At 38.8% G+C, this 24975-nt stretch overlaps 1 protein-coding gene across 1 annotated transcript in view; it reads left to right on the top strand.

Moving 5' to 3' along the window:
• Positions 1-24001, top strand: part of tex264a (testis expressed 264, ER-phagy receptor a) — a 68091-nt gene extending 44090 nt beyond the window's left edge. Inside the window, exons 3-4 of the mRNA XM_071493933.1 lie at positions 14796-14967; positions 22529-24001. Of these exons, the coding sequence (XP_071350034.1) occupies positions 14796-14967; positions 22529-22893 (537 nt within the window). The 3' untranslated portion in view covers positions 22894-24001. The remainder of the gene's footprint in view (positions 1-14795; positions 14968-22528) is intronic.
• The last annotated feature ends 974 nt before the right edge of the window (positions 24002-24975 follow it).

Consider the following 24975-nt stretch of genomic DNA (forward strand, 5'->3'; position numbering starts at 1 on the left):
TCATTTTCAGAAGATGTTAAAAAAAAAATTAATTCTAGATTTGTCTCCAGGACTTGACTGAAGAAGCAACTGTGCCTCATCCACAGATTGTGTTTTGATTGAGAGAGCGCACTGGAGCAAAAGCAGTGGCCAAAAGGATCGAAACAAACAACATAAAGCTGGTTTTTACTGCACCTTTTCTCAGCTCTTGTGGGCATCCTTGTTCTCACGGATTCACTTCCTCAAACAGCAAACAAATAAGTGGTAACAATATGAACTTTTTCTGCTGCCTATACCTGAATATTGTTTTTCAAAAAAAAAGATCAACAGATCAAATATGACTTTAGTTGAAGTTACTGTTACTGTAAAAAGTGCCTTCATCATGGAGACTTAGTTTAAGGTAGTGCTCGAATCTATTATTGCAACAAACCCATACAACTGAACTGGCTGGCAGTGTTTTGTCTCATATATTTCATATAATGCAATCATACTTTTTTTTTTTTTTGATTTGGGGCTATCTACAGCTTATCATATAATTTCATACCATTACTTGTCTAAACCCGAGAGTTATATTCTCTGTTCAACTCAACTTTCTCTTCAGTATCTGTCTCATTTTCTCTTTTTCCTTTTTTCTCTGTAAATCTGTTCATCCTGTATTCCTCACATTCCTGCACCATCTTTTGGTTGGGGTCTCTCTTTCACTGTACCCATAAAACACAGTCATTAGGGCAGCATCAGGCTGAGAGGAGCACAGAGGGGGTATTCAGATAGCTCTGTCAGCAGAGGGGACTGTTAATTGTAACCATTAGGCTGCCGTTGTGCCATGCTGACAGAGCTTTAATGGAGGGTGGCCTGTGGTTTAAACATGGCTCTTGCCCTGTGGACAGCAGCAGGGCTATAGCGACTCAAGCCCAGACCCAACAGCTTCTGTTTTGTAGCTGACACCAGGTCACCCCCCCCCCCCTCCAACCCCCTGTGGTTTGCCCTGGTCTTCGGGGATGGAGGCGTGGATCTAAAACAAATTGTTATCTTTGGTACCTCTTAAAAACCTGCCATTAGTCGGACGATCACTTCCAGTTTCCTGTTTTCTTGTCTCTGTTCCACTTACATTGATTGTGGCTGTGGAAGTGAAGTTTGTTTGCCTGTTTGATCACTGCTCTCTTGGCTGTATGTGCATTTTATGGGAGTTAATTGAAAGACTCAGAATTAAACTCCTATTAGCCACTGTGCTCTGCCATAATTAGACATTGGCAATACCACTGCTTTGAGGACTATGTATTGTGAGGGTTGTCACATTGGCTTATATTCAGAATTGAGACCCTATGTAGCGGTTCCCTCAACCTCAACCGCTACATATGCAGAGCAGAAAGTACAAAGGTTTCTCCAGCTGAGGTGTTGCCCATCATCTGTGGAAGTTTAGATTATTGTCTTTTTCTGGGTGATCTTGTAATAATTTCTTTCTGACACATGTTTCCTCTTGACAAAAGATTTGGATTATAATATAGACTACATGATTTAATTCAGTCTTTCTAAATCTTATTTGCTGCTTAATGACCCCGCTCATGAATGCATTACTCATAACTGTCATTTTAGTAACAGCATATTTATCAGTAACTATTTTGTGATAAGATTAGAAGACAATTTTATTACTTAACTCGCATACAGGAAGAAATGACGTATGTCGGTTTCATCAGTAAAGACTTGATGTAAGCTATAGGACTGAACAGTTAATTGAAATATTATTGAAATCACAATATGGCCAAGTGCAATATCCAAATCGCAGGAGCTGCAGTTTTATTGACGAAGGTAAAATGTGTCACAACATGCCATAAATGAAGGATTGTAGCGCTACAGAGATGCATCGGACTACAAATCATATTCTCTAGACCTAAAGGAATGTACTTGTTTGGTACAAGGCCCAACAAAAATCACATCATCATTTTAATATTTCTTTCTGTGAAAATGAATTACAAAAATGACCATTCCAGCTGAAATCATGACTCATATTGCAATCGCAATATCTGCCTAAATAATTGCAATAGGATATTTTTGCATTCAGTCCTAATGTGAGCTGTCAAATTGGTAGATACAGTATCATGGAGGGCGATTTAAATATTCTGTCCAAGCTACACACCTGACAGAATATTTTGTCTCACTTCTTGGCTAAAAGGACAGGAACTAACTGTGAATCAGAGGTATTGTCAGGCTCTTCTGTTTTGATTCTTTGTATATTGTCAAGGCTGTGTGTATCCATTTGACGATCAACATGACCTGACAGGGCTTGTGAAATTCTTTAGATTTAGTCCTGTATCCCAGTCCTTAATTCAGCTCGATAGACTGTCTAGTTAGAGAGATGCTGTGTTGAGCTCCAAGACATGAAGAGGATTGCGAGGTCTTAGTGTTCTGCTCTGCGGCTTTTCAATCATCCACGTGCCCAGCAAGGGAGTGGAGGGCAGGAATCAGAAAAACAGGAAGACAGGGACTTTGCTGCCTCTGAAGAAATACTGTGACCTGTGACAATTAGTTCTACCAGTTACCAATCTCATGCTGTCTTGTTCAGACCCACAGAACTTTATTTGAAATTATTGTCCTGGGCCTAGGGTTACTAAAGATACCAAATAAGTCAAGCTGCATCATGGAGAAATACATGTGGGCATAACATGATACAAGAAACATTTAGAATCTTCTATTTGATCTAATGGTGCTACTAAAAGAAACATGGTAAATTAGGGTTTCAGGTGTTTTTAAGTCCCCTTTTGTTGTATTCCTGTCAGTTGCATTTAATTTGGTGTGTGCACCATGGCCACATATGTGCTTTGAGCTGGTTTATGCCCTCTTCCTGTGTGAATGCCGAGGATGGGTACCAATGGTTTATTCATAGAGTAGTGGTAGAATGCCTGATGGCTCATTTCAAGGGCTACAAGGCCACTCTGGCCAGGACTTACTGAGGATAATAGATGAAATGAGGCCTGATCAACAGAATTATGTTATTTTGGTTAATTATGATTTTGATATGTGGAAAAAATGATTTTCATCACCTTTACATCTTTTCTATTCTGCCGGGGTCTTTTCTTTAACTCACAGGTCTCTGTTATAATGTGCCCCGTCTGTCATTTTGTTCTTTGGCCAAATCTTGCAAAACCCTAGACAGAACTCATTACTGCTACATTAATCACACATTTTTCTATCTTTGGAGACAATCCCTTTTTTTCTCCTGCTGCTTCCTTTCGTGACTTTTAATTATGTCTGGACAAGATGCAAATATAAAAATTGATTGGCTGTACATGTCTTTATAAGGATGCCACAGGCACATAGACACTATTCTAATGATCTACCCCAGGTTTTGTTTTTTTGTGGAGCTTCATTATACCACCGAATCTTAACAGAATGCCACTTCCATCGAATTAAGGCCTCTTCCCTTGACAGGTCAGAAATTATTCACTAATAATTTCTCAGTCCCATTAAATGCCTCTAGGTTTGCTAGTGCAAAGAAACTACAGCAGTGTGTAGAGACTTATTATGTGACATTTATTTAAGGTGCTCTGAACATGAGAGGCCTGCAGGAGAAAAGAATAGATAGTCCAGTCTCTCTCCATCATGCAGCCACTGTCCAGATCCCCTCCTCTTAATTGTATCTCATTAGAATAGAGATGTGAACATCCCTAACATTAGACTCTCAGATTAAGATCTCAATTAGAGGTAGGAATCTGTCTCACTGTTTAAAATTAATCATATTCATATTCATCCAAGAAAAGTTGAATCGAGGGCAACTGGACTTTGTTGTAGATACTTCTCATCCAAGAGGATTCTTCAGTGCTGACCGACTGCTGAGGAGACCTAGGTGTTTATCCTCTGTGTGGCCGTTATCAACTTGGTTCTTCAGTATTCCTGGCTGTTGTAACGACAGTCACTGGAGACATTGGCATCACCTGAGGCCAAGTTGAAACATTTTTGGAATCCCATGAGGCTGAGTGTGAATGGTTGTTAAATCTCCTGGGAAGGGATGAAAGGACAGCATTGTAGGCGGGGGATAAGTGGTGTTGTAGATCTCCTCCTGTGTTTAGGGCTGTTTTTTTCTACTTTGATGTAGATGACCTCCTTCACTCCTCTTACAAACCACCTGTCCACCCTATATAAAATATGTTCGTTGTTGAAGGAGTGTCTCTTATCCTTCAGGTATAGGTAAACCGCTGAGTCTTGACCTGAGGGGTTGACTAAGTATGTACAAACCAAGTCCAGCTGGCCTTGGTTCAACTTGGATAATCATGACCTGGATGACTGAGAACCTTCACAGACACCATTCATATTCATGTATTTTCATATCCTTCTTGCAATGCAATGGTTCACTGAATTTTGAAGCTTTAATGGCCAGGACTAATTGACTGCAAACCTCTCCAATAGTTTTCTTAATGGCCTCGTGCTTTCTGTTGAATTTGTTTTCAGAGGGGAATCTCACAGCTACTGTAAAGCTACTGTTTGCTTTTTTAAGTGAGTGTTTACTTTAGGTCTTAAAGGAATATTAAGTTACCTCCTCAGAGGATGCATTTATAGCTCCAGAGGAACTCTGCCACTCACTCAACATGTTTTACACACTCAAGTAAACTGGTTACTGTTTTTCAGCAGTAACCCAACTTCCCTAAGCATCATGTGAATGAGAGTTTCTGTAACTTCAGTCAGGGATTGAGAGAAATCTGGTGAACACAGCCATGTTTTTTATGTAAATGCTGAACTGGGATTCAGATTATTATTATTAATGAGTTAATGGTGTTGGACAGCTGTTTGTCTTTCTGGTGGCTTGAGTGTAGATATTGTAATGAGTTCTGAATAATAAATTCATTTTACAGGGCAAAGATTTCAGATCAGAGGAACTATTACTCTGATGGCAATGTGGTGAAATGAAAGGAAAGCTCATTACTCTAGTGGTGCTTTACACTGAATCTAAAGTTTTACTACAAATGAAACAGAAATAAATATCTCTAAAAAAAAAAAGAGGCAGTTTTCACAGGTGAATAGGCTAATTATTAAATACAGACATATGCAAATCAAATACTCCAAACAGAAAAGGAAAATCTCTTCAGTTTGCAGCATCATATAATACACTACTACTTTTAAAATAACAAGACTACAAAGCTAGCAGTTGTGTGATTTTTTTTTTTTTTTTTTTTGATAGGAATGTCTTTAGGATTGTTTGGTCATAAACCGAAGTATTGGACAAAAAGTTTTACCTGATGATGAAACGAGATAGAAAGTTAAGGGATCACCAGTTAATACAATTTGTCTTGTAGGGGACATGAATGTGCGTTTGAAAGTTCATGGCAATCCATCATCCTAAAAACCAAAAATGTCAAACCTCATGGTGACACTAAAGGAGTCAGTGGAAGCGGAGAAACACGATAGTCTGTATAATGTTTCATGGCAATCCATCCAATAGTTGTTGAGATATTTCAGTCTGAACCACAGTGGTGGACAGAGAGACATACTTAGACTGTCATTTCTGTAGCTAGAGCCACACTGCTAGTGTGGCTAAAGATGTGGTCAGGGGCAGGGCACAAATCTGATTACTGACCAACTTCATATATGAGTTTTTGATTTCCTGCCTTAACCTGATTTCTCATGGTAACCTAAGTTAGTAAGTTTTTTTGTGTGCATGTAAGCATAGTGCTTGAGTCCACACAAATATTCACACAACACTGATATATTAACCCCATACATATGAACATAGAATTAATAGTAAATTTATAGTTTCAACGTTAAGTGACCTGTTTTTATTCATTTTTTATTTTTAATCTTCTTGAACATCCAAAAGCTTCCAGGTGAATAAGATGGGAAAGGAATCTAGGGGAGTTTATAATCCACAGTTGGGAGACTGGCTGCTCTTATTGGTTCTCACCTCTCACCAGCTCACCAGATCAATTGTGGAGGACCTCAGGAGACCAGCAGCTGCTGACAGAGTCACTCTACTTGTAGCTCATCAAGTGTTTCTGCTTATTGATTGCATGGGTGCATGGAGAGGTTGCAACAAACCCATCGCCCTGCCTTCCGCTCTTCCAGCTCCATTTTCAGTCCTCAGATGTCCTCTGTCTCCACCCACAGCCATCTTTGCACACTTCCACCAGGGCATGGAAGCAAGAAGGGGATGGAGGAGGTCTGGGCTTGCTGAGACTGATGCAGAAAATAGCCCTATTGCAGGCAGAATGAAAATACTCTGTTCCGGAGAAGTGTGTGACCATAAGGGACAGTCTGAATTGGACACCTCTGCAGAGGTGTGAAGTAGAGTTTTTGTCTCCTTCTACAGATAGGAAGGGGAAGAGGAGGTTATGGTGGGTGTGAGGAGGGTGGGCTATGTGGCTGTAATTGTGCAGTGGGAGTAAATAGACCAGGGGAGAGAGAGAACTCAGGGGACTGTCACCAATTGTCACCATGAGTCGCCCAGCTTTTGTATTAATTTTCCATTGTGTGTGCCTGGGGACTGGGGTGAGAAATCATCCACCTATAAATAGATGTGTGAGTGTGTCCATATTTTGTGTGTATATTGATGAGTGTGAGAGTGTGTGTTCTCTATATAACCCATTGTGATGAAGTGGCTTACATCCATAGCTACAGGCCAGGGTGTTTCTCCGTCTTGCTGTAGGTTCTACGCTACTTGTAGGCTGTCACTGTGAATAGAGGACTGAATGAACATTGTGTCTGCCTTTCATTATTCACCACTGCTCCTCAGCCATATCTCACATCTCTCCCCCGGGAGGGAGGTGTGCTGTCACTGATTCTTACTGCTGGCAAGACAACAGCTTTTTCCATCTGAGGATCTGTAGTTTCTTCAAATGATAGTCATGGACGTTTAAAGGAGAAATTCACTCATGGAGGTCTTTTAGGTAGTATCAACCTGTGATCCTCTGGTCAATCCACTGCGTAGTGTTGTAATTTAATTTTTGGGTGTATTTACTTCCCTCAAGCTGCCTCCTCATCTTTTATTTCAGGCGATGCTTTCCTGCATTAGAAACAACATTGAACAGTGCGGACACAGTATGAAGTGGTTGCTTTCAGTCAAACCTGTAGTTAGTAATTAATATTTTGATGTTGCTATATGAAAAACTTTGTCATTAGGATTCATTGTCTGGGATTCATATATGTCTGACGAAATTCTATGCCTAGGTTTCCAAGAGCTGTCAAGCTTTTTCACTCTCAACCACAAATTTCAACCGCATTTTCACCAAAGTCATTTGGTACATACATCCATGGTCTCCTCTGGTGTAAAGGCACAACAAACATGCTGCAATTTTACAGTTACTAATATGCAGGACTTGTTGTAACAATGTGAAGATGACAAGCATTGGAGCAAATGTATTACATAATTTTATTTTCACTTTTCAGTCATGACCTTAATTCAGTCAGTCAAACCTTACACTTGTGGTGGTTCAGTTGTCTGGCAGCCATTGCAACATTTCTTTGAACTGTAAACAGTTACGGGAATTACCTTTTTTTAGTAGAGCTGTGACCCTTGACCTTGACACAGTGTGTGAATGCAGACTGTGCTAGCTGCAGTGACAATAAAGAGATAGACAGAAGGCTTCAAAGGGGCTTCTACAAAATACTGAATTAAGGGTGGGAATACTTTTACTTCTGATTTTTAATAAATTAGAAACATTTCTAGAATTATGCTTTCACCTTGTCATTGTGGATTATTGAGGGTAGATTGATGAGAAGAAAAATGGCAGTAACATTCATTCACAATTAAATCTGCAACACAATAGAGTGTGCAATAAGGGAAGGGGTCTGAATACTTTCTGAAGCCACTGTAAATCCTCAATTGTTGAGGTCCTTTTCAATCCAGTGGCTGTGATGAAGTGCTGTAATTTGCCTTTTTGCTGTGTACATTTTTCTTCAGCCTGCCTTGCCTACCTCTATTTAAGTTAGTGATTTTTTCAGAATTTTCTAGAATACCCTTGAACGTCTCCTAGAGACCGCCACAGGACCTGCTGCTTCCAGCTGAGTTTTTATGCGTTGGTGGAAACAGTAATGAATCTAATGGGAGGATGGTGTGTTTCAAGTTGAAATGAATTAGCATCAGCCCTACCCTATACAGTGTTTTTGCAGTTTTAAGAAAGGCTTATGCTTATCTGAAATGTGATCAAATTTGAGCTTGCTGTTATTAAAGGTATTGATATATGTCTTTCTTCTGTGATTGATTCCTGCATGTCTTGTCGGTGAGCAGTTGTGTTAAACAGTGTAGTGTGTCTTTTTCTCCAGTTTTGATCCTGATCCAATCTGAAGTACATGTACCAGCGTATGTTAGCAGTAGCACATCCAACCTTCAGCATACGCATTTAAAATTTTATCTATGCCTCTGAAAACACACACAACACAATTAAGTAAAAATGTCCCTTCTGTCTGGGTCAATCTGCAGTCAGACCTCTCGATATTTGCTGTTGCTCGCTGCTCAATTTTGTGAAACTGCTATCCTCTTGAGAGTCAGATTGTCTAACATCTCCTGTCTCCAAACACAAAGCTGAGAGATGAGACATTAAAAGAAGAACAAACCTAATGCGCAGACCTTTGAAAAGGGCTTCTGATGTCATGTCTTTCAAGACATGTCTGGAAGTGGAAGATTGTGTCAGTGTAATTCATCATCAGATTTTTTGAAACGATTTAGTCTCAGCACTGATCTCTTCTGCTATACTTATGACCCAGTTGCTCCGTGGCCATGTTTATATTTCAGAGTTAGTGATGCAGTAAATCAAGCTCCAGGGGTGGTGTTATCTATGTTTACTTTCCTCTTATTGGTATTTTTTATTGGAGGAGGGATGCTGTGTACTCACAGAGCAGCTGCTAGAGTGGTCAAAGACACTGCAAAGCCCCATGAGACCCCTCCCCTATATCTGTCTGTTCCCACCTTACACACACATACACATACATGCAGACACAAACAGACACACACAAACACACACACACACACACACACACACACTCACACAGATACACAAACAAACACATTAACAGCGTACGCTCATTTTTCAGACAATTGTCCTAATTATTCCTGATGTCTAGTTACATCAACACCTAATGAACTTGCCAGTTACATAAAGTATCTTTAGCAGCACTAATTTCTTCTTTACATTTGTTTGTTTTCATTTTGGAGAGAAAATCCTATGATGTCGAGGTTGTAACACTAAGATAGTTGAACACTGTCCATTTGGGTAACTTGTTTCTAATTCTCATCTTTCTCTTTGTTAAAAGCAGTCTGGGTTTGGACTGTCACCTGAGAAGACTTGTGAAAATTATGAAGCTCATCTTGATTGTTACAGTTGCAATTATACTATTCCTGAGAGACTTGGTGAAAGCAATAATAATAAAAACGTGATACTTTTATTGATTTAGTGGGAAATTACTGCTTGTATTTTCTAAAGAAGGTCAAAGGTCAACCATAGAATTGTCCACTGAGGATGTAAGAGATTCATTGTCTTGGTCAAGGGCATTTCAGCAGAACTGATGCTTGATGCTTTGATCTGTTAAATGACGCTCTCACAGCTGGCACAGCAGCTCTCACTATCCTGAACATGTACTTGCTTAATTATGTTAAAATTACAAATATATGTTTGTAATACATATACGTACAAACATATGTAATAATATTTCCTGGGAAACCAATTGAGACATGTATTATAGGTAAACTAAGGAGGAGCAAATTAAATAGCTGAAAAAGAAATCAAGGTATTTATTACCCGACTCCTGTAAATCCAATGTTCCTGTAAAGGGGATTTGCTCTTTGATGTACAGCATCACCCACAATGGCCTGATATAACCATCAAAATTAAAACACAAGCTATCTCAGTATAACTAGTATAGAAACGTGTCTGACTGTTGACAAATTTCTGTTCACTCACAATATACATTGTCAAAAAAACCAAAGAAATCTAAAGGCTTACATGTTATTTCAAGTGGTGCTTACAGTCATGGTTTTACCATCAAGGCTGTTCAGCTTGTCATCCCAACTAAATTCTACACTGTCTGACTTCTCTAATTAGGATGCTTTCATAATTTGAGAAGCTATAGCCACATACAGTTGTGAAGTAGGCTAGTGTAGTGTTAGGTTGAAATAAAAACATGTATATCTTTAATATTCTGATTTCTTTACACCCCAATCCTGACGTGATTTTCTGCAGTGCAGAATCATAGCTTTGGGAATATTCTCTTCAGAATAAAGGCACTGATCTTTGCACCAGAAAATACAGTGAAGGTTGTGTTGTATAGCAACTGGATCACTTATTCTTCATCAGCCACTTACTCTCAATCAATTTAAATGCAACATGTTTAATAGACAAAACAATTCAGTGCTGCAAGGTTATAAATTATTAAAGTGAGGCTGCATAACACAGACAGAAGGGCCAGGACTAAAAGTGACCCATTTTGTAGAACCATTATGAATGTTAGGAACAGGTAATGGTGTGTGGAATATGTTGGTTCAGTGGTGGATGTGCTGCTGGTTCTTCGCCTGGGACAATGGATCAGCGTTGAGTGAGAATAAGTGCAACTGTGATGATCATAAATGTTGAGTCTGCTCTGAGGCGGCAGGAAGGAACAACTGACCTGTTTTTAGATGATTTAGACTCAAATACCTCTGTATCCTGCAGGAGGGCACATTTCAATCCCAGCAGCTCCCAGACACAGACACACAAGGTTAAGTGGATGCATGTTGACTCCATGATAGGCTTTAGGGAAATAGATGGCACCCAATCAGACAGCAGACATGGAGGCAGAGACCAGAAAAGGGCACTGGGACGAAATAGAACATCTTGCTTGTCATATAATTAAAACATTCAAGGCAGGAGTGAGTTTTGATTATGACAGGACCGAGAATCTATCTGCTAGTTCTTTATTCATTTCCCTGGTGAGAGGGAATATGGATTAGTGGTCAGTGAAATGTACCTTCCAAAGATGATGCTTTCATCTTGCTATCTCTTTTTAATAATAGATGTTAGTTATTTAAAGTAAGCTAATGCTAATGCTCTCATGTGGTGGATTTTCCACTCCTGAACAGGTCTTCTTCTAACACAACGCGTAACCCCACAAAATTTATGTAGTTAGTTTACATCACGTCCCTTGCCTTTGGAAATAATATTGGGTTACAACAGGCAGTTATTATAGGTAAGCTCGTCAGCCAGTGTGCAGCAGATAAAAACACAGTTTAATCCATTCCTTCCATTTTGGCCATGTGTTTTTTGGATTTATAAAAGTGCTAAGCTATGACTGGACAAAAGTGTTTGTGGTTGGGATTTTACAGTCAACAGTCAATTAAAAAATTATAATTAAACACATACAGAATTGTAAGGTTTTATTATTATTTGAAGATATGTGTGTGGTAATTTGGTTAATACGTGTGGGGTTTGTGAAGTAGTGACACTGTTTACACACACATATGGAGTTGGGTCAAGTATATATAAATTACCATCTCTTTGAAGCAGTTCTTCATGTTAATAATAGAGGGAGTGATAAGGAATAACCTAAAATTCACATGTGGAGTCAGAGTTCTTTGAAATACATCAAAGGGTAACACTCTGGATATCAAAAGAAAGTGAAACTGAAATGAATATTATAATGACAGAGTAAACGCTGCAAAATACCTGCAGGGAGGGACACAATTTAATAAATGCCACAGTTTGGAAGGGTGAAAGGTGAGAATGAGATTTCTTTTTAAAGTCTACTTGATATTGTGAAACACCTTAACAGGACAGTGGTTGGAGATCAATTATGCAAAAATATCTCTGGAATAACAGTGAGAACAAGATGAAACTAATTATTAGCATATATATGTCTGTCCCTTTCACAGATCTCAGATGGGTAAGGCAATAAACATCAAACATGTTTATTGAAAATGATGTAAAAATCTCAGTTTTCATAGGAAAAAAGCCTATATTGATAACAATTAATATACCAACAAGCATGTAGCAAGACATAACCATTGAAAGCCATGTAAACAACAGTGTGGCCTAAACTTTGCTGGCAGACCTCAGGCCCAAAACTATACATTTTACACAGAGGAATACTGTGCACAGGATTACTGACAGCATGCACCAAAATGATGCACAATCCAGTCCCCCAAAATGTTTTCACTGGATGGCCTGCTTAGCTTTAGATGTTACAGCAATGTCAAAGAAGCGCTCATCACCTTAGGCAAAGCATTCAGAGTTGGTAGGAATATGTCCTTTGTCATTTCCTGTACTGAAAGCAAAAATCTGCACATATAATGGAGTGAGGTCTCATGCTGTCATTGAGTGCCGTTCAATGTTCAGGTTTTCATTTCTACCAAAGATAATGAGGCAATTTCACAACAGTTCCTCTCTGGCTGATGGTGTGTTAATCACTAAAATCAGTTGATGTAGTCTCCAGTAAAAATGAAAACCTGCAGTCCCTCCTGGCACAAGGGTAGACACCTCTTATGCAGACAGAATATGATAATTATGAACAAGTTACTGTTTTAACAAGGTAAATGTGACTATCAGTAATGCACACATATATTGGTACACATCTTTCTCACATGCTGGTTTCTTTCTCTTATCTGTGACAGTATCCCTTGGAGACATGCACAAGTGTGTGTGTATGTGTGTGTGTGTGTATGTGTGTGTGCGCCTATAGTATAGTGAACTGTCTTTGTCTCGATTTCTCTGCTCATTATCGGCGCAGGTTCAAAGAGATGGGTACTCATTTGCATAGGCAGCCCTGGGGCTGGAACCCCTGTGTGTAGCAGCCAGGTGATTCATACCAGCTCCTACAGTTTTATTTTGCAGAGGATTAGATTAAAACCAATCAATCAGCCCAGCTCACCCTGACCCAGTAGAAGATGAGTCAGGTGACCGTCCAACACGTTTCCTGCCCTCTTCAAATGGCCTAGAATAGACCTTTTTGTCACACAGCCATGGCAACATTGCAAGTATGCACATTCACTTAAATTCAGAGACTAGAGATTTATAAAATTCTGAGAATGTTCACACAGCGAGAGGCAGACCACTGTGAGCATAAAAATTCAAATAAAGGGAGTTATATTGTGTAATATAAAGCACTGGATCTGTCTGTTAACATGTCCATGTGGGAATGAAAGTGTGGAAAAAAACCACTAGAGATCCCGGACAAAGAAAAGTGGATCACAAAAGCACTATTCAACACATTTATCTGGTAGCAGCTTAATAAAAATGAAACCTGGTTTTCACTTACAGTGAACATACAGGAATAGAGAAAGTACAGTATCTGTCATAGAGGGGACCTTGGATTTCCAAACTGGGCACTTGATGCCTGAGGGGTTTAAAAGAAGACTTTTCTTATAGAGTAACTGGGATTACAGTTGTTATTCTCAAAAACAAATAAAGCATGAACAAGATTAATGTTGTCAGCTGTTTACCCCTGTGCATACATATTTTGTTTATGTCTGAAAAAAATATGATAGAAATAAGGGAATGAGCGCTCTTCATATGATGTATTAGGAATTAATAGAAATTAACAAGGGTTCGTGAGAAAAAAAAAGAGAGTAAACACTTTGCAGAACCATGTGACAAACAAATGTTACCAACTGGCGGAGATATGGATTTATAAACAGACACACAAATGCTGTAGAAAATGTCTTGGGTTTGTTTTGAGGGCAGTGCTCTGTTACTAACAGGTAACAACAAAAAGTCCTCGATAAAGTATATTTGTGTGGTAAAGTGTATGTGAATGTATTGAGCCACTTTCTAGGTCATGATCATCATATATCAATTTTTCCCAGAGTTAAACTAATGTTTTGTTCATCAGCATTAATAATATTTTTATAATGTAACTTTCAATGATAATTTCAGTGGTAATTTCTTTTATGTACATGTCACAATACAATAACATTTCCTTGCAATATCAACACTGTTACCCAATTTCTCCTGCCTTGTTACTCAGTGATAATCTCACTGTACCCAGTAATTGTAGATATATGACAGAAAATAATTGGGGAATAAATATATTAGTGTGTCTCATACTAAAACATTCACCTTTCACTTTACGACCAATCATAGCTGAGGCTGGCGTGTGCAGCTCACCCAGGCCTCCTCCAGTTGTAGCCTGATGGCCCACTGGAGAGCTCACTTCTCTGCTTTCCCTTGAGAACTATATGAAAGCAAAAAGCAAAATTATGCAAGGCTAATGTCCTCTTTAGAGCAAATATGGTATAATATTTATAAACTCACTACTTTCTACACACACCACCGGAGAGTGCTAATGTAGACACATAGATGTGGATGGTAATGCATCTTTAATGGACTCATATGGGAGGGCACGTATTCATATTAATGTGTCAAAGACATAGTGTTATGTCAGCAAAGTGAAGACATTTTAAATCTACATAACCGATATTTCCTGCTTATCTGAGGCAACCTGCCTATCTAAAAACATTACAGTTATCTATATTATCCATATTTTCATTTTAAGTTTTAGCAGCAGTCAAAAATCTGTTGCTATACACTCATTGCTCTTTGTGCTGATCCTCATGCACTGTTTACTATGGTCCTAATTTGAAGTTTGGAGTGAGAGGTACATTTTGTGATGTCATTGAGTGTTTTAAAGCTGTTCTGCACATGTGAATGTGTACAACAAACTGTAGATGTAAGATTCCCATGAGACACGAGGGCCTACACTACAGCTACATATATATATATATATATTCCCTAATGTCTATGTTTCAGTCTTCAGTTCCTTCTGGGTTTTCTGTGAACTCCTATGGAGCATGTACAAAGCAACAGTTTGGTGAAACATTATTCATGTACATTTAACTAACTTTCCTCCATGTCTCAATTCCTTCACAGGAGAGGAAGCTGTGTGCTTTCCCAACTATTGAGATCTGTGGTCCAGACGTCACCAACTATATGGTTCCACTGTCGCGCCAGACAGACTTCTTTGTTCCAGAGATGAAGGAGGAGGTCAAAACAGATGTGAAAGAGGAGGACTCTGATGAGGACAGAGGAACTGACATTACTGGTAATATTTTGTTAATTGCAACCCAACACTAATTACTGCAGAGCCCCTCAATAGGAAATAATAGACAGCATCAACCAAAAAGCTCTGCCACAGAGGATAGTTCAAGAAGCTTAAAGAAATGTCCCTTTGTGTTACTGAAAACTAAAGTTTGAAAAGTAAAAAAAAAATGATTCATTGCATGGAAGTTTTGTTTTCTCATCTAATCTCATCTAATGAAGCGTGTTGATAGAAACACAAGTTTCTGCTCTGTTGAAACTAGAGCTTGTCTCAGTGAGGCTCAGACAAGGAGGAAATATGTGACAACTTTTATTTTGTCCGACACTGCACTGACTCCCCTCCTGCCCTTGGATCACCGAGGACATATGATATATGAGAGTCTGTAATTGTTCTGTCACTGCAAGTATGTGTCTTCAAACACAATGTCTTCTCTGCTGCTATTACTCTTTCAAACTTGCTGGACCTGTAGGTTGCACCCATGGCAGTATTGACTTTGTCATTGAACAAATCACCAGAGAAAGTAAACGGTGCTGGGTTGATGGGACAGAGTGGGCGGAGGTGGGTTGATTTACCTCAGGTGCTGTTTGCCTTGAGCTCAGATCATTTGACATCTCTTGTAAACACATCTTTAATGAAATCAGGAAAGGGGTCTTACATGATCTGCACATGTTTACAGGTTTCGGCATGTTTAGATTGCAGTCACCATTGAAGCAGAGTGGTGCTACCTGTAACAGGTAGAGGCCATTCTCCAGAGAGATACTCTATTGTAGAGCCACTGACATTCTGCTGTACAGAGAGACGAAGCTATTCACAACTTTAAATTAATTTGTTAGCATCACCAGACCGAGACCATGCTTAGATTATTGCTTGCCTTCCTAACAAATGAGAAAAGTTAATAACAAAGAACTAAAGTGCTAGAAGACATTTCAGCAGGGTGATTCAGATAAAATTAAGTTGATGTTGTGTGTTTTATAATTACACAAGGACAGTCATTTTGTAATGGTGCATTGCCTAGTACACACATACGCACGCATTCACATCCACAAGTGCACACAAATGTCTTAAAATCTTTTGTTAACTTCTGTGTTTTCTTTATTAATAGACCCATCATTTTCATTTTCATAATCTAAAATGATTTTAAACTATAGAAAAAGGGTGTGCTTTAAAACATTACCACCTTGTGCAACACAAACCTAGCGTTACCAAGAGTTCGATGTTAGCTGAGATGTATACCACGCTCTTACCTCTGTCTATGGAGCTACAGCAGAGTGGTAATTAGCTTAGTTTAGCATAAAGACTGCAGGGGGAAGCAGCTAGTCTCGTTCTTTCCAAATTTTAAAAGCACATCTACTAGCACTTGAGTTTACTAATGAACATGCTATATCTTTTTTGTTTAGTCCTTACACATATGGAAATGTAAAACCAGCAAGTTGTGGCTTTAGTATTGGTTGAGACACGATACAAAGTGAATTTTAGGGGGCGATTGCATACAAAGTTAATGTAAAGACACAATTAGATCCAAATTTGCAGAGGGGAGTGGGAACTACCATAAAGTGCCATAAATGTGAGCTGAAAATGTTTCAATCTAGAAACAATCTCAAGGCTTTACAGTCCCGAGATGACAAAGGAGACAGATTGGAGGAAAAAAGCAGAAAACTGGAGTCTCTGAGGTTGAGCTGGCACACAAATAGACACACACAGACACAGTTAGTGCATCTGTTGCTAGCTAGCTTACAACTTAAGCAGCCAGTAAATTGGCAGCAGCCAGGTATAGTAACTTCATGGAGTCTCAACTGGTTGCCTTGCATCTTATGTTAACAGGATAAGTGTGTTTCCCAAAACACCACACTATTCCTTTACTATTCAAAATGACAGTATACAATGGTATAAGTCAAATTCAACACTCATCACGTTGAATCAAATTGCTATTTAGTGTATTCAGTAAATGAAAAATTACGAGTTAAATAATAAATAGGGCTTTGAGATCACATTGCACAGGAATGACTACAAAAACACTTCACTTTCGCTTCAGGAGCTGTTACTGTGAGATCCTTTTTATGCTCCTTTTGAAACACTTAAAACCCAAAGTCTTTTCATTGTTCAAGAGCTGAAAAGAAACAATTGTGTGTTTGAAAGTGGTAGAAGCATAAATGGTGTTTCAAGAGTGATATAATTTTTATTGTTGTGGTGCATTTTCTAAACTTTTTAACATCTGCACAGTCAGCACAGTTACTTTAGGTTATACAACACCAAACAGGCAGGTGTGAGGTTGTATAAATGTCTACCTGATTAGGTGTAGTGTTCCTGCGTCATGGCTTGTATAACTTTGTGTTTTTGAATCATTTTTGGTCTCATATATGAATTTGAAAGTGTAGGAACCACTGTCAGACATAGATACTCTTCAAAACAAAGTGTGTGTGTGTGTGTGTGTGTGTGTGTGTGTGTGTGTGTGTGTGTGTGTGTGTGTGTGTGTGTGTGTAAGTGCGTGTGTGTAAGTGCGTGTGTGTAAGTGCGTGTGTGTATGCTCTCAGTCTCAGACACAGCCAAGCTTTCTTAATGAGTGACTGATCAATCAGTGGAGCTAAGCTTTGTCTGACAAGCCAGCTGTGGAAATCCCTCCCCGGCACCTGGGAGATTGCCTTCGACTTTTCATCCTTCATCCACTGTCTACATTATAGACTGACTTGACCATAAACTCTGACTGTGCCTTAACATTTGTCCTGCTTCCACCATCACAGCACAGAGAGAGGCAGTAAACACTCAAACAAACTGAAAACACTTTTATGATAATCTTATGATCACAGCACTGTGAAAAAGCTTGTTAATCTTTTGGGGACACAAACCAGCCTCAGAGTAAAACAGGCCAGTGGGTTTCATTTTTATACCATTTATGCCAATAATAAATATTCACTTCATCACAGAAATCCACAGGGGACTTATTGTACTCAGCTATGGTACAATACAACCTTATGAGACACGGCAGGCTAAACTTAAAAACAAATTTGAATTTTTACATTTGAATATTTATTGCCTTTTTTTTTTTGATTGTATGTACTGATTAATTATACATTAGGTAATAATGCTCTATAAAAATATGTAATTATAGTTGTGTCAGGTATCAGTTATAATAAGAAGTGGCTTTGTTTCAATGTTAAATGTGTTGCAAGATGAGACACTGCGTGCGTTTCCATCCACCTCCCTTTTAAATAACGTCATCTCGTGCTACCTCTTTCTTCGACAATTGTTTAATAGCCTTCAACTAGAGAATTAGTGCCAACTTTTTATTTCATTGACCCCAACTTCTAATAATCATTTAACAGTAGTGGATGGAAATTTGCATTCATTCATATTTTCTTTAATCCGGGAATTTGGTTAAATCTTTTGGTAAATTTGGTTGGAAACTTGATTACTGTTATATGAAGATGAACTCCTGCATATTTTAAAATGATAACTGGAAAATGAGGCGATGTTTTGTGCCTGTGTTTTTTATTTTGTTTGTTTGTTTTATATTAAACTGTTTACTTTGAGAATCACTGTTTTTATGCCTCCTTGCTGGCATCAGCTGAGGCTGAAATCATTCACCTGACTCAAGGATGAACTGATTAGATTTTGGTGGTCAGAGTTCAAAGGTCATTGTCAGAGTGACCTAACAAAACATTTTTTTGGCCATAACTCTAGATTTCATATGCTATTTATGACAATTTGAACAAATGTCTAAAATAAGAAAATTCTGAAGTTTTATATCCAAAAGGTCAAAGGTCAGCTTCACTATAATGTCACAATGTTCTGAAAGTACACCTATACTTTTTATTAAATTCCCTCAAAAATCTTTACTACATATATTAGCCTGGACAGACATGGACGTAAACTTAGTTGGCGGTGGCATACAACCACGAGGCTGTGATTCTAGTTTTATATGACATACTGCATATTGGCGCAATAAAATAACAACATCTGAGCATCACCAAATAAGAGTTAAACACAACAATGCATTGCACCTTTAGAATGAGTATCCTTAAAGATGTTTTATGTAAGTTTTTGCTATTGCTACATAGTCAACATTAGCATTAAATATTGTTTACTTACCAGTATAAAAGAAACGTTGAGTTCCGAATCAAACTTAATTTCTTTACTCGATGGGAGCTGTCTCCAGTGGTCGAGAGAAACCCTCTTTTTGCTTCTATTACTATCACTTCCTTTCTTCTACTGAAGTTAGCATGCTAGTCAGCTATCCCTGGCCCATCTTGTAATACTACGCTAATTTGTAACAGTGAGTCACTGTAGTGCCTGGTCTACCCCTCAGTTCAGCATTGACACGATGAAGAAGTAGGGCTGATCAGAGGGAATATTCTAACCTTTTTCTTGTAAACACAACAATGTCTGAAGCTCTTGGCAAATGACCGTTGTCACCACCACAATCTACTTCCAGAAAGGAACAACGTTCAGTGGCAGAAAAAACTTTAAATGCTGCTTCCTCCCAGCCCTCATTTGTAAACAGGAAGGTTCATCTACTGTGTCCCTTCTTAACTTTGAGTGGATGGCAAGAAAAGTGTGACAGGAAATGCATAAACCAGACTGTGATTCTCCCAACTCTCAGCATGCCTCAGCCCTGTCTGTGTCTAATTACCTCCTTAAAAATCCTCTCCTCTGTTTCAAATAGTTTGAAGAACAAGACCTTGATTTTCTGCTAATAATCCCAATGGGCCCAATTTAGCAACTAATTTAGGCAAATGTTATCTAAAAGACTTTCAGAGGCACAGCTGGCTTCAACCAGGGTACCAATTTCAGGACTTGCTTGCAGTTATAGAAGGGGGTGAAAGTTGTCCAGTGTGTTGAGGCTCTTCCTTGGGGGCTGTCCGCCCAATTACCCTAAATAGACCCATTATTTCCTGCAAAATTCCTTGTATTGTAAAACGAGTCTTGGTGGAAAAGTCATTTTACTGCATCATGCAAATGAAATATAAATCGCTATATAATCTCATCTATATGCAGTTTAAAACAATACTCCTGGGTCACATCACACTCACATTGGAGCTGTTCCACTGAAGACCATTCCCAGTGGGTGTGTTTGGACCTGCTAAGTAATCAACAGGCCCATAAATAGATGATATAAATAACCATAATGGACTTTCCATATATTATATTCTTCACTGCAAAAAGGATTAGATCTGCTAGATGTGATAATTAGATTGCTGAGTGATACTGAGATTTGAATGAATGAAAAGAAAAGGCTGACCTTAGTCAGGAGCTCCAAGACTCCCTGTTTATTGTATTTGGGTCCCTCGTGACACATTTAACACAAACACGCTTTGATGTGTGGATGAGATTTATTTGGAGTGTGAAAGCAGCAGGAAAATGGATCGGACATTAGTGCTTCAGTGTCCTGTGGGGTAGTCAAGTCAAGTCAAGTCAGATTTTATTTGTGGAAGACTTTTAATATCAAGCCCATTCATCTGAAACAAAATAAGTCCATAATAGAAAAAATGAAACGCTTGCACAGGAACAGGAGAGAAAAAATCCTATAAACAATACACAACCATACACTGGACAAACTTTAACCCAGATTTTCTTGCCCAACCAATTTTGGCTGACCAGTCAGTCGTCTCAACTTGATCACAGCTGTTGTAATACAACACACAGGTGAAAAACAAGAAATAATTTCTAATTTATATCTGTGGCTTTTTGCTGAGTTTTTGCTCTCGTATTCTTTCTTCCAACTCTGAAGTCTCCCCTGGAAGATCAGCTGCAGACAGCCCACTGAGTAATATTTGTTGTGTAGGTGGGAGGTGTGATGTGCCTCTTTTATATTTATCAGACCTGTTTCTGATTTTCATTTGGAAATTCATTTTTCTCTGTCGTCTCAGTTTAGTTAGTTTATGTCTTTAACCCACCTGTCACACTGCTTTTCACTTTATGAACCGTTGATTGATGGAGTTTATTTCCACTCTCCTTTAAGTTTGTCATACTTCTGACATTTATTGCAATGAATGTTTCTTATCACAACTGAGCACATTACATAATATTTCATTTCATTTCATTTCATTTTATATCAGTAGTCAGGGATAATGAATGGCTATTGGGTCGCAGAGAGACATAGATCAAAGGCCAATTAGAATCAGGTTTAGTCTGAACACATTAGCAAGCTGATCATGTGGGTGAGGAAGTCTCCACCAATTAAGTTAATGGACATTCTTCATGATGATTTCAGATATGTATTATGAGCTTCAGACAGCGAGAGCAACAGCATTCCTTCCCTGTGAAGCCATACTTAGCCTCACAGAACCACAACATAGGATAATTAGATGCACGTAACGTTACTAACATGTTGGTGACTTCATTTTTTTTTTTTTTAATTACAGCAGTCTCCCTGAACTCAGCTTTAGCGTAGACTCCTGATGAGCTTTAATAGACAGGTCCGTGCTGAAGGACGAGGGGTTGCCGTCATTATGATAAAGTATTGATTTAAATATTTCTTAGACAGATCTGGTGAATTTTAAGTGCGCAGAGGCTCAGATGTTTTATAAGACCAACATTAAGTTTCTCATCTTTGATCACCCTTTGTTGCTTTGTAAAAAAGGTGAATTTTTTTTTGCAGCAACAACATTCATGGTCCTCAGAGAATGGAGCCTCATGACTTTAATCATCCTCTTTCCCTTAGTACCCCATGGCGTAGACATTTGCAGTTTTGAGTAAAATATCTTGATAGCTATTGGATGGTTTGTCATGCAGTTTGGTACATTCATGTCCCCTGAGGGTGAATTAATAACTTAAACTCGAAAGTTTAGTTTGTAATTTGGTTTATAACCAAATTATAATGGTTTATAACCAAATTACTGTGAAACGTAAACCAAAGTTGTACTTTGTGTTTAGAGCTAATCAGCAAATGTTAGCATGTCATCATGCTGAGTATATGATGATGAACTTTGTCAACACTATACTTGCTACACATCAACATGTTAGCATTGTCATTGTGAGCATGCTTGCATGCTCATGTAAGCATTCATCTCAAAGCAGGGCTGTGCGTAGGCGCAGTTACACAGAGCTGTTAGCATGGCTGTAGGTTCCTGTTACCTTTGGTTCCTTCTCACTTAACACCTCTCCACACTGTATCTAAACAAATATCATGTTTCTCCCTGAATTTCTCTTTAGATGTTTAAGGTGGTCCCTGGCTACTTCTAAAAGTGGTTTGAAGAGTTGCTGAGTGTAAATACTGTACCTTTCACATTTTACCCAAATGTGACTTGATTTTGATGTGTTTTTATGCCCAGTGCTAATATGAGCCTTATGTCCAAACCAGAGTGTGATGCAGGATAAACATTTAGGAGGTGCACTAACCATAATAGCACCGTTATGTGGCGCTTTGTCTGAATTATGGAGGCAGTTGTGACTCACTCACACCCATCCTGCACTACGAGTACAACAAATTAGCTCACAAAAAAACACAAACCTAGTTCACTGTAACTCAGTTTTCCTTGCTTCTAATAACCTGTTTATTAGACAGGTTCTTCACGAAGATTACTCATGCAGCCCATTTTATCCGTGTCTTTTTGCTGTGTTGCTGCAGGTGCAGATTCGCACAGTGACGTGAGCTCAGTGAGTGGTGGCGTGCCCTGGGACAGCAGAGAGACATCCCTGGCTGCCTCCACAGCCGCCTCCCTGGCCTCATCCCTGCCTCTGAGGGACGTAATGGATGCAAACGAAGACATTAAGCACAGGGAGCACAGCGACAGAGACTCAAATGAGTCTATGGGCAGCGGCTCGTCTTTTGAAGAGCTTGACATGGATCAGGAGGAGCAGGAGGAGGGAGAAGAGAGGGAGGAGAAGGAGGATGGCGAAGAGAAGGAGCTCCCTGAGGGTGAAGATGGAGCTAGAGAAGCAGTTGAACTAGTGGCTGAGAAGAAGGAGGCCTTGGGGGATGGAGAGGAGTAGGAAGGATGCTGAGGAGATAAGGGATGAGGCCATGTAACGCTGGCATGCTAGAAAGTTTCTCAGTTGTTGTGATTGCTGGTTATCTGTCATGTAATCTTGTTGGTGGATCTAAAGCTGTTCATGCCATGACCAACATGCCATATTTCTGCGCCTTCTAAGTCTCTTAAAGCCTCTACTTTTTGTTATACTGTAATCTCATTTTTTAAAAATAATTCCTGATCTTATATTTAAACTGTCAGGATAGCGCAACAGACAACCAAATAGAGTTAAGTCTTCTTGAGTAAACCTAATTTTCTCTGCACATGGTGTGCAGCAAATGAGAGTCAAGATTTGTTTAATTCTATATTTCATTTCAAACAGTAATCTTTTGAACTTGAATCACCACCATTCCTGTTCAGATTGGAAGTGACACTTCAGAAAAAGATCCACATCAAAGGAAAGACACTGGCTCATCATACAGCACCGTTTCACCATGTGTGACAGTTGATATTGTACCCCACTTTCAAGGTCGTGTCTTGAGAAAAATTATGTCATGTGTTTTTGTGCATTACTTGACTTTGGTGTATTGATATACAGTAATGATTGGGTGAAAATGTGCAAGAGCTAATGCTGTAAAAATCTTGAAATCTTGATGGACTTGTCTCATTGTGTTATTTTTTACTTTTATCTTTTACTTTTTGGGAAGTTTGGAAAATTTGGAAATTCTGAAGTCTGGAGAACAAAAAAAACTTTCGTCACCACTAGTGAGGACGCCAAGTCTCCCAAGTCTCCAAGTCACCAAGTCACCAGGACTTGGGTTTATAATAAAATTCAAAAATGAAAGTATTTTCCTTTTGGATACTGTACAGAACATTTTATTGTTACTCTGTACTCAGATAATTGCTTTAGTTTTTTAACTTAATGTTCTCTCCTGTAGTCGGTCTCTTATATCACTCTGCAGTTCTCTATGTAGCCAAAATTCACTCACTTCCACGGACTAGTTGTGATATGTTTGTAGGCTAAAATTGTTGGTGGTGTGAGGCATTGGAAGTAATGTACAGCACATTGCCATGGTTGTGTCTTTCTGTCTGTAATAAAATTTTCAAATTAAAAGTCGAGTTGACAGGTATCAGTTATACGTAAATGTTTCTGTTTTGAAACAACCTCAGTTTCTAACACTAAGCTGCATCATCATCACTTTGCTCTGACGACCATTCTCATCCATTTTTATTTGTTTGTTTCCCAGCAGAGATGGAGAGATGCCACAAAGGGTGGGTGGCAGTGGGACATTATTGATGAACCAGTTAGTGCCTAATAACTTAATATGCGCTCTCTTAAATGTTATCCACTGTCACGGTTTTGCATTGTAATGGCTGCCAGTGCCACCGCTTCTTTGGGAAAGGCACAGGAATGAATTTCAAAAATAAGCACAGCTGTTTTCAGATTGAAACAGGTTTGAAGGAGCAATTTCCCGTGGCACATTTAAAAAGCTAAATCAGGATGTTCAAAACAATACAAATGTGGGAAGCACAACACTCTTAAGAATATCATTACAGTGTTATTATTGTATCCAAATTGTCGCCTTAGCATAAGCTGCGTTTATCTGGCTGGCCTCTGACTAAGCGGTTTGGCATTTGTGTCACAATTTACTTAATCAGCTGTGTGTGCAGCAGAGAAGCAAGAAGAAGCTCCAACAGACAACTGATTTTTGACGGACACACGTGTTCTTTAGCCAGCGGTCCTTAATGAACATCATGACCTATAAGTACAAATGTTTTCATTCAAATCCAGCAACACAGTAGGCACAGTCATTTTACTGATTAATACACCATTAACCAGCAGGAGAAAATGCCCGTCTTGATCCTGGTCAGGCCAACATACAGTCAATAACGTCAAATCAAATGACGTGTTTTACACCATTTGCCAATCAGAGAACACTGACATCTTAATCCCCAATTCTCTAAAAACCTTATCAAAAATATTTGTGTGTTCATGTATGAAAAATGAATACTGAGCAATATATTGTTACTTTAAATGCTCAAATATCAATATCAGTATCATCTGCCACACAAAAATTGCCCATGAGGGCAGAGGGCTGTAAAT

The sequence above is a fragment of the Trachinotus anak genome, unplaced genomic scaffold (assembly GCF_046630095.1).
Source record: "Trachinotus anak isolate AG129_WGS33_773 ecotype Australia unplaced genomic scaffold, CSIRO_AGI_Tana_v1 ptg000013l, whole genome shotgun sequence".
Taxonomy (NCBI): Eukaryota; Metazoa; Chordata; class Actinopteri; order Carangiformes; family Carangidae; genus Trachinotus; species Trachinotus anak.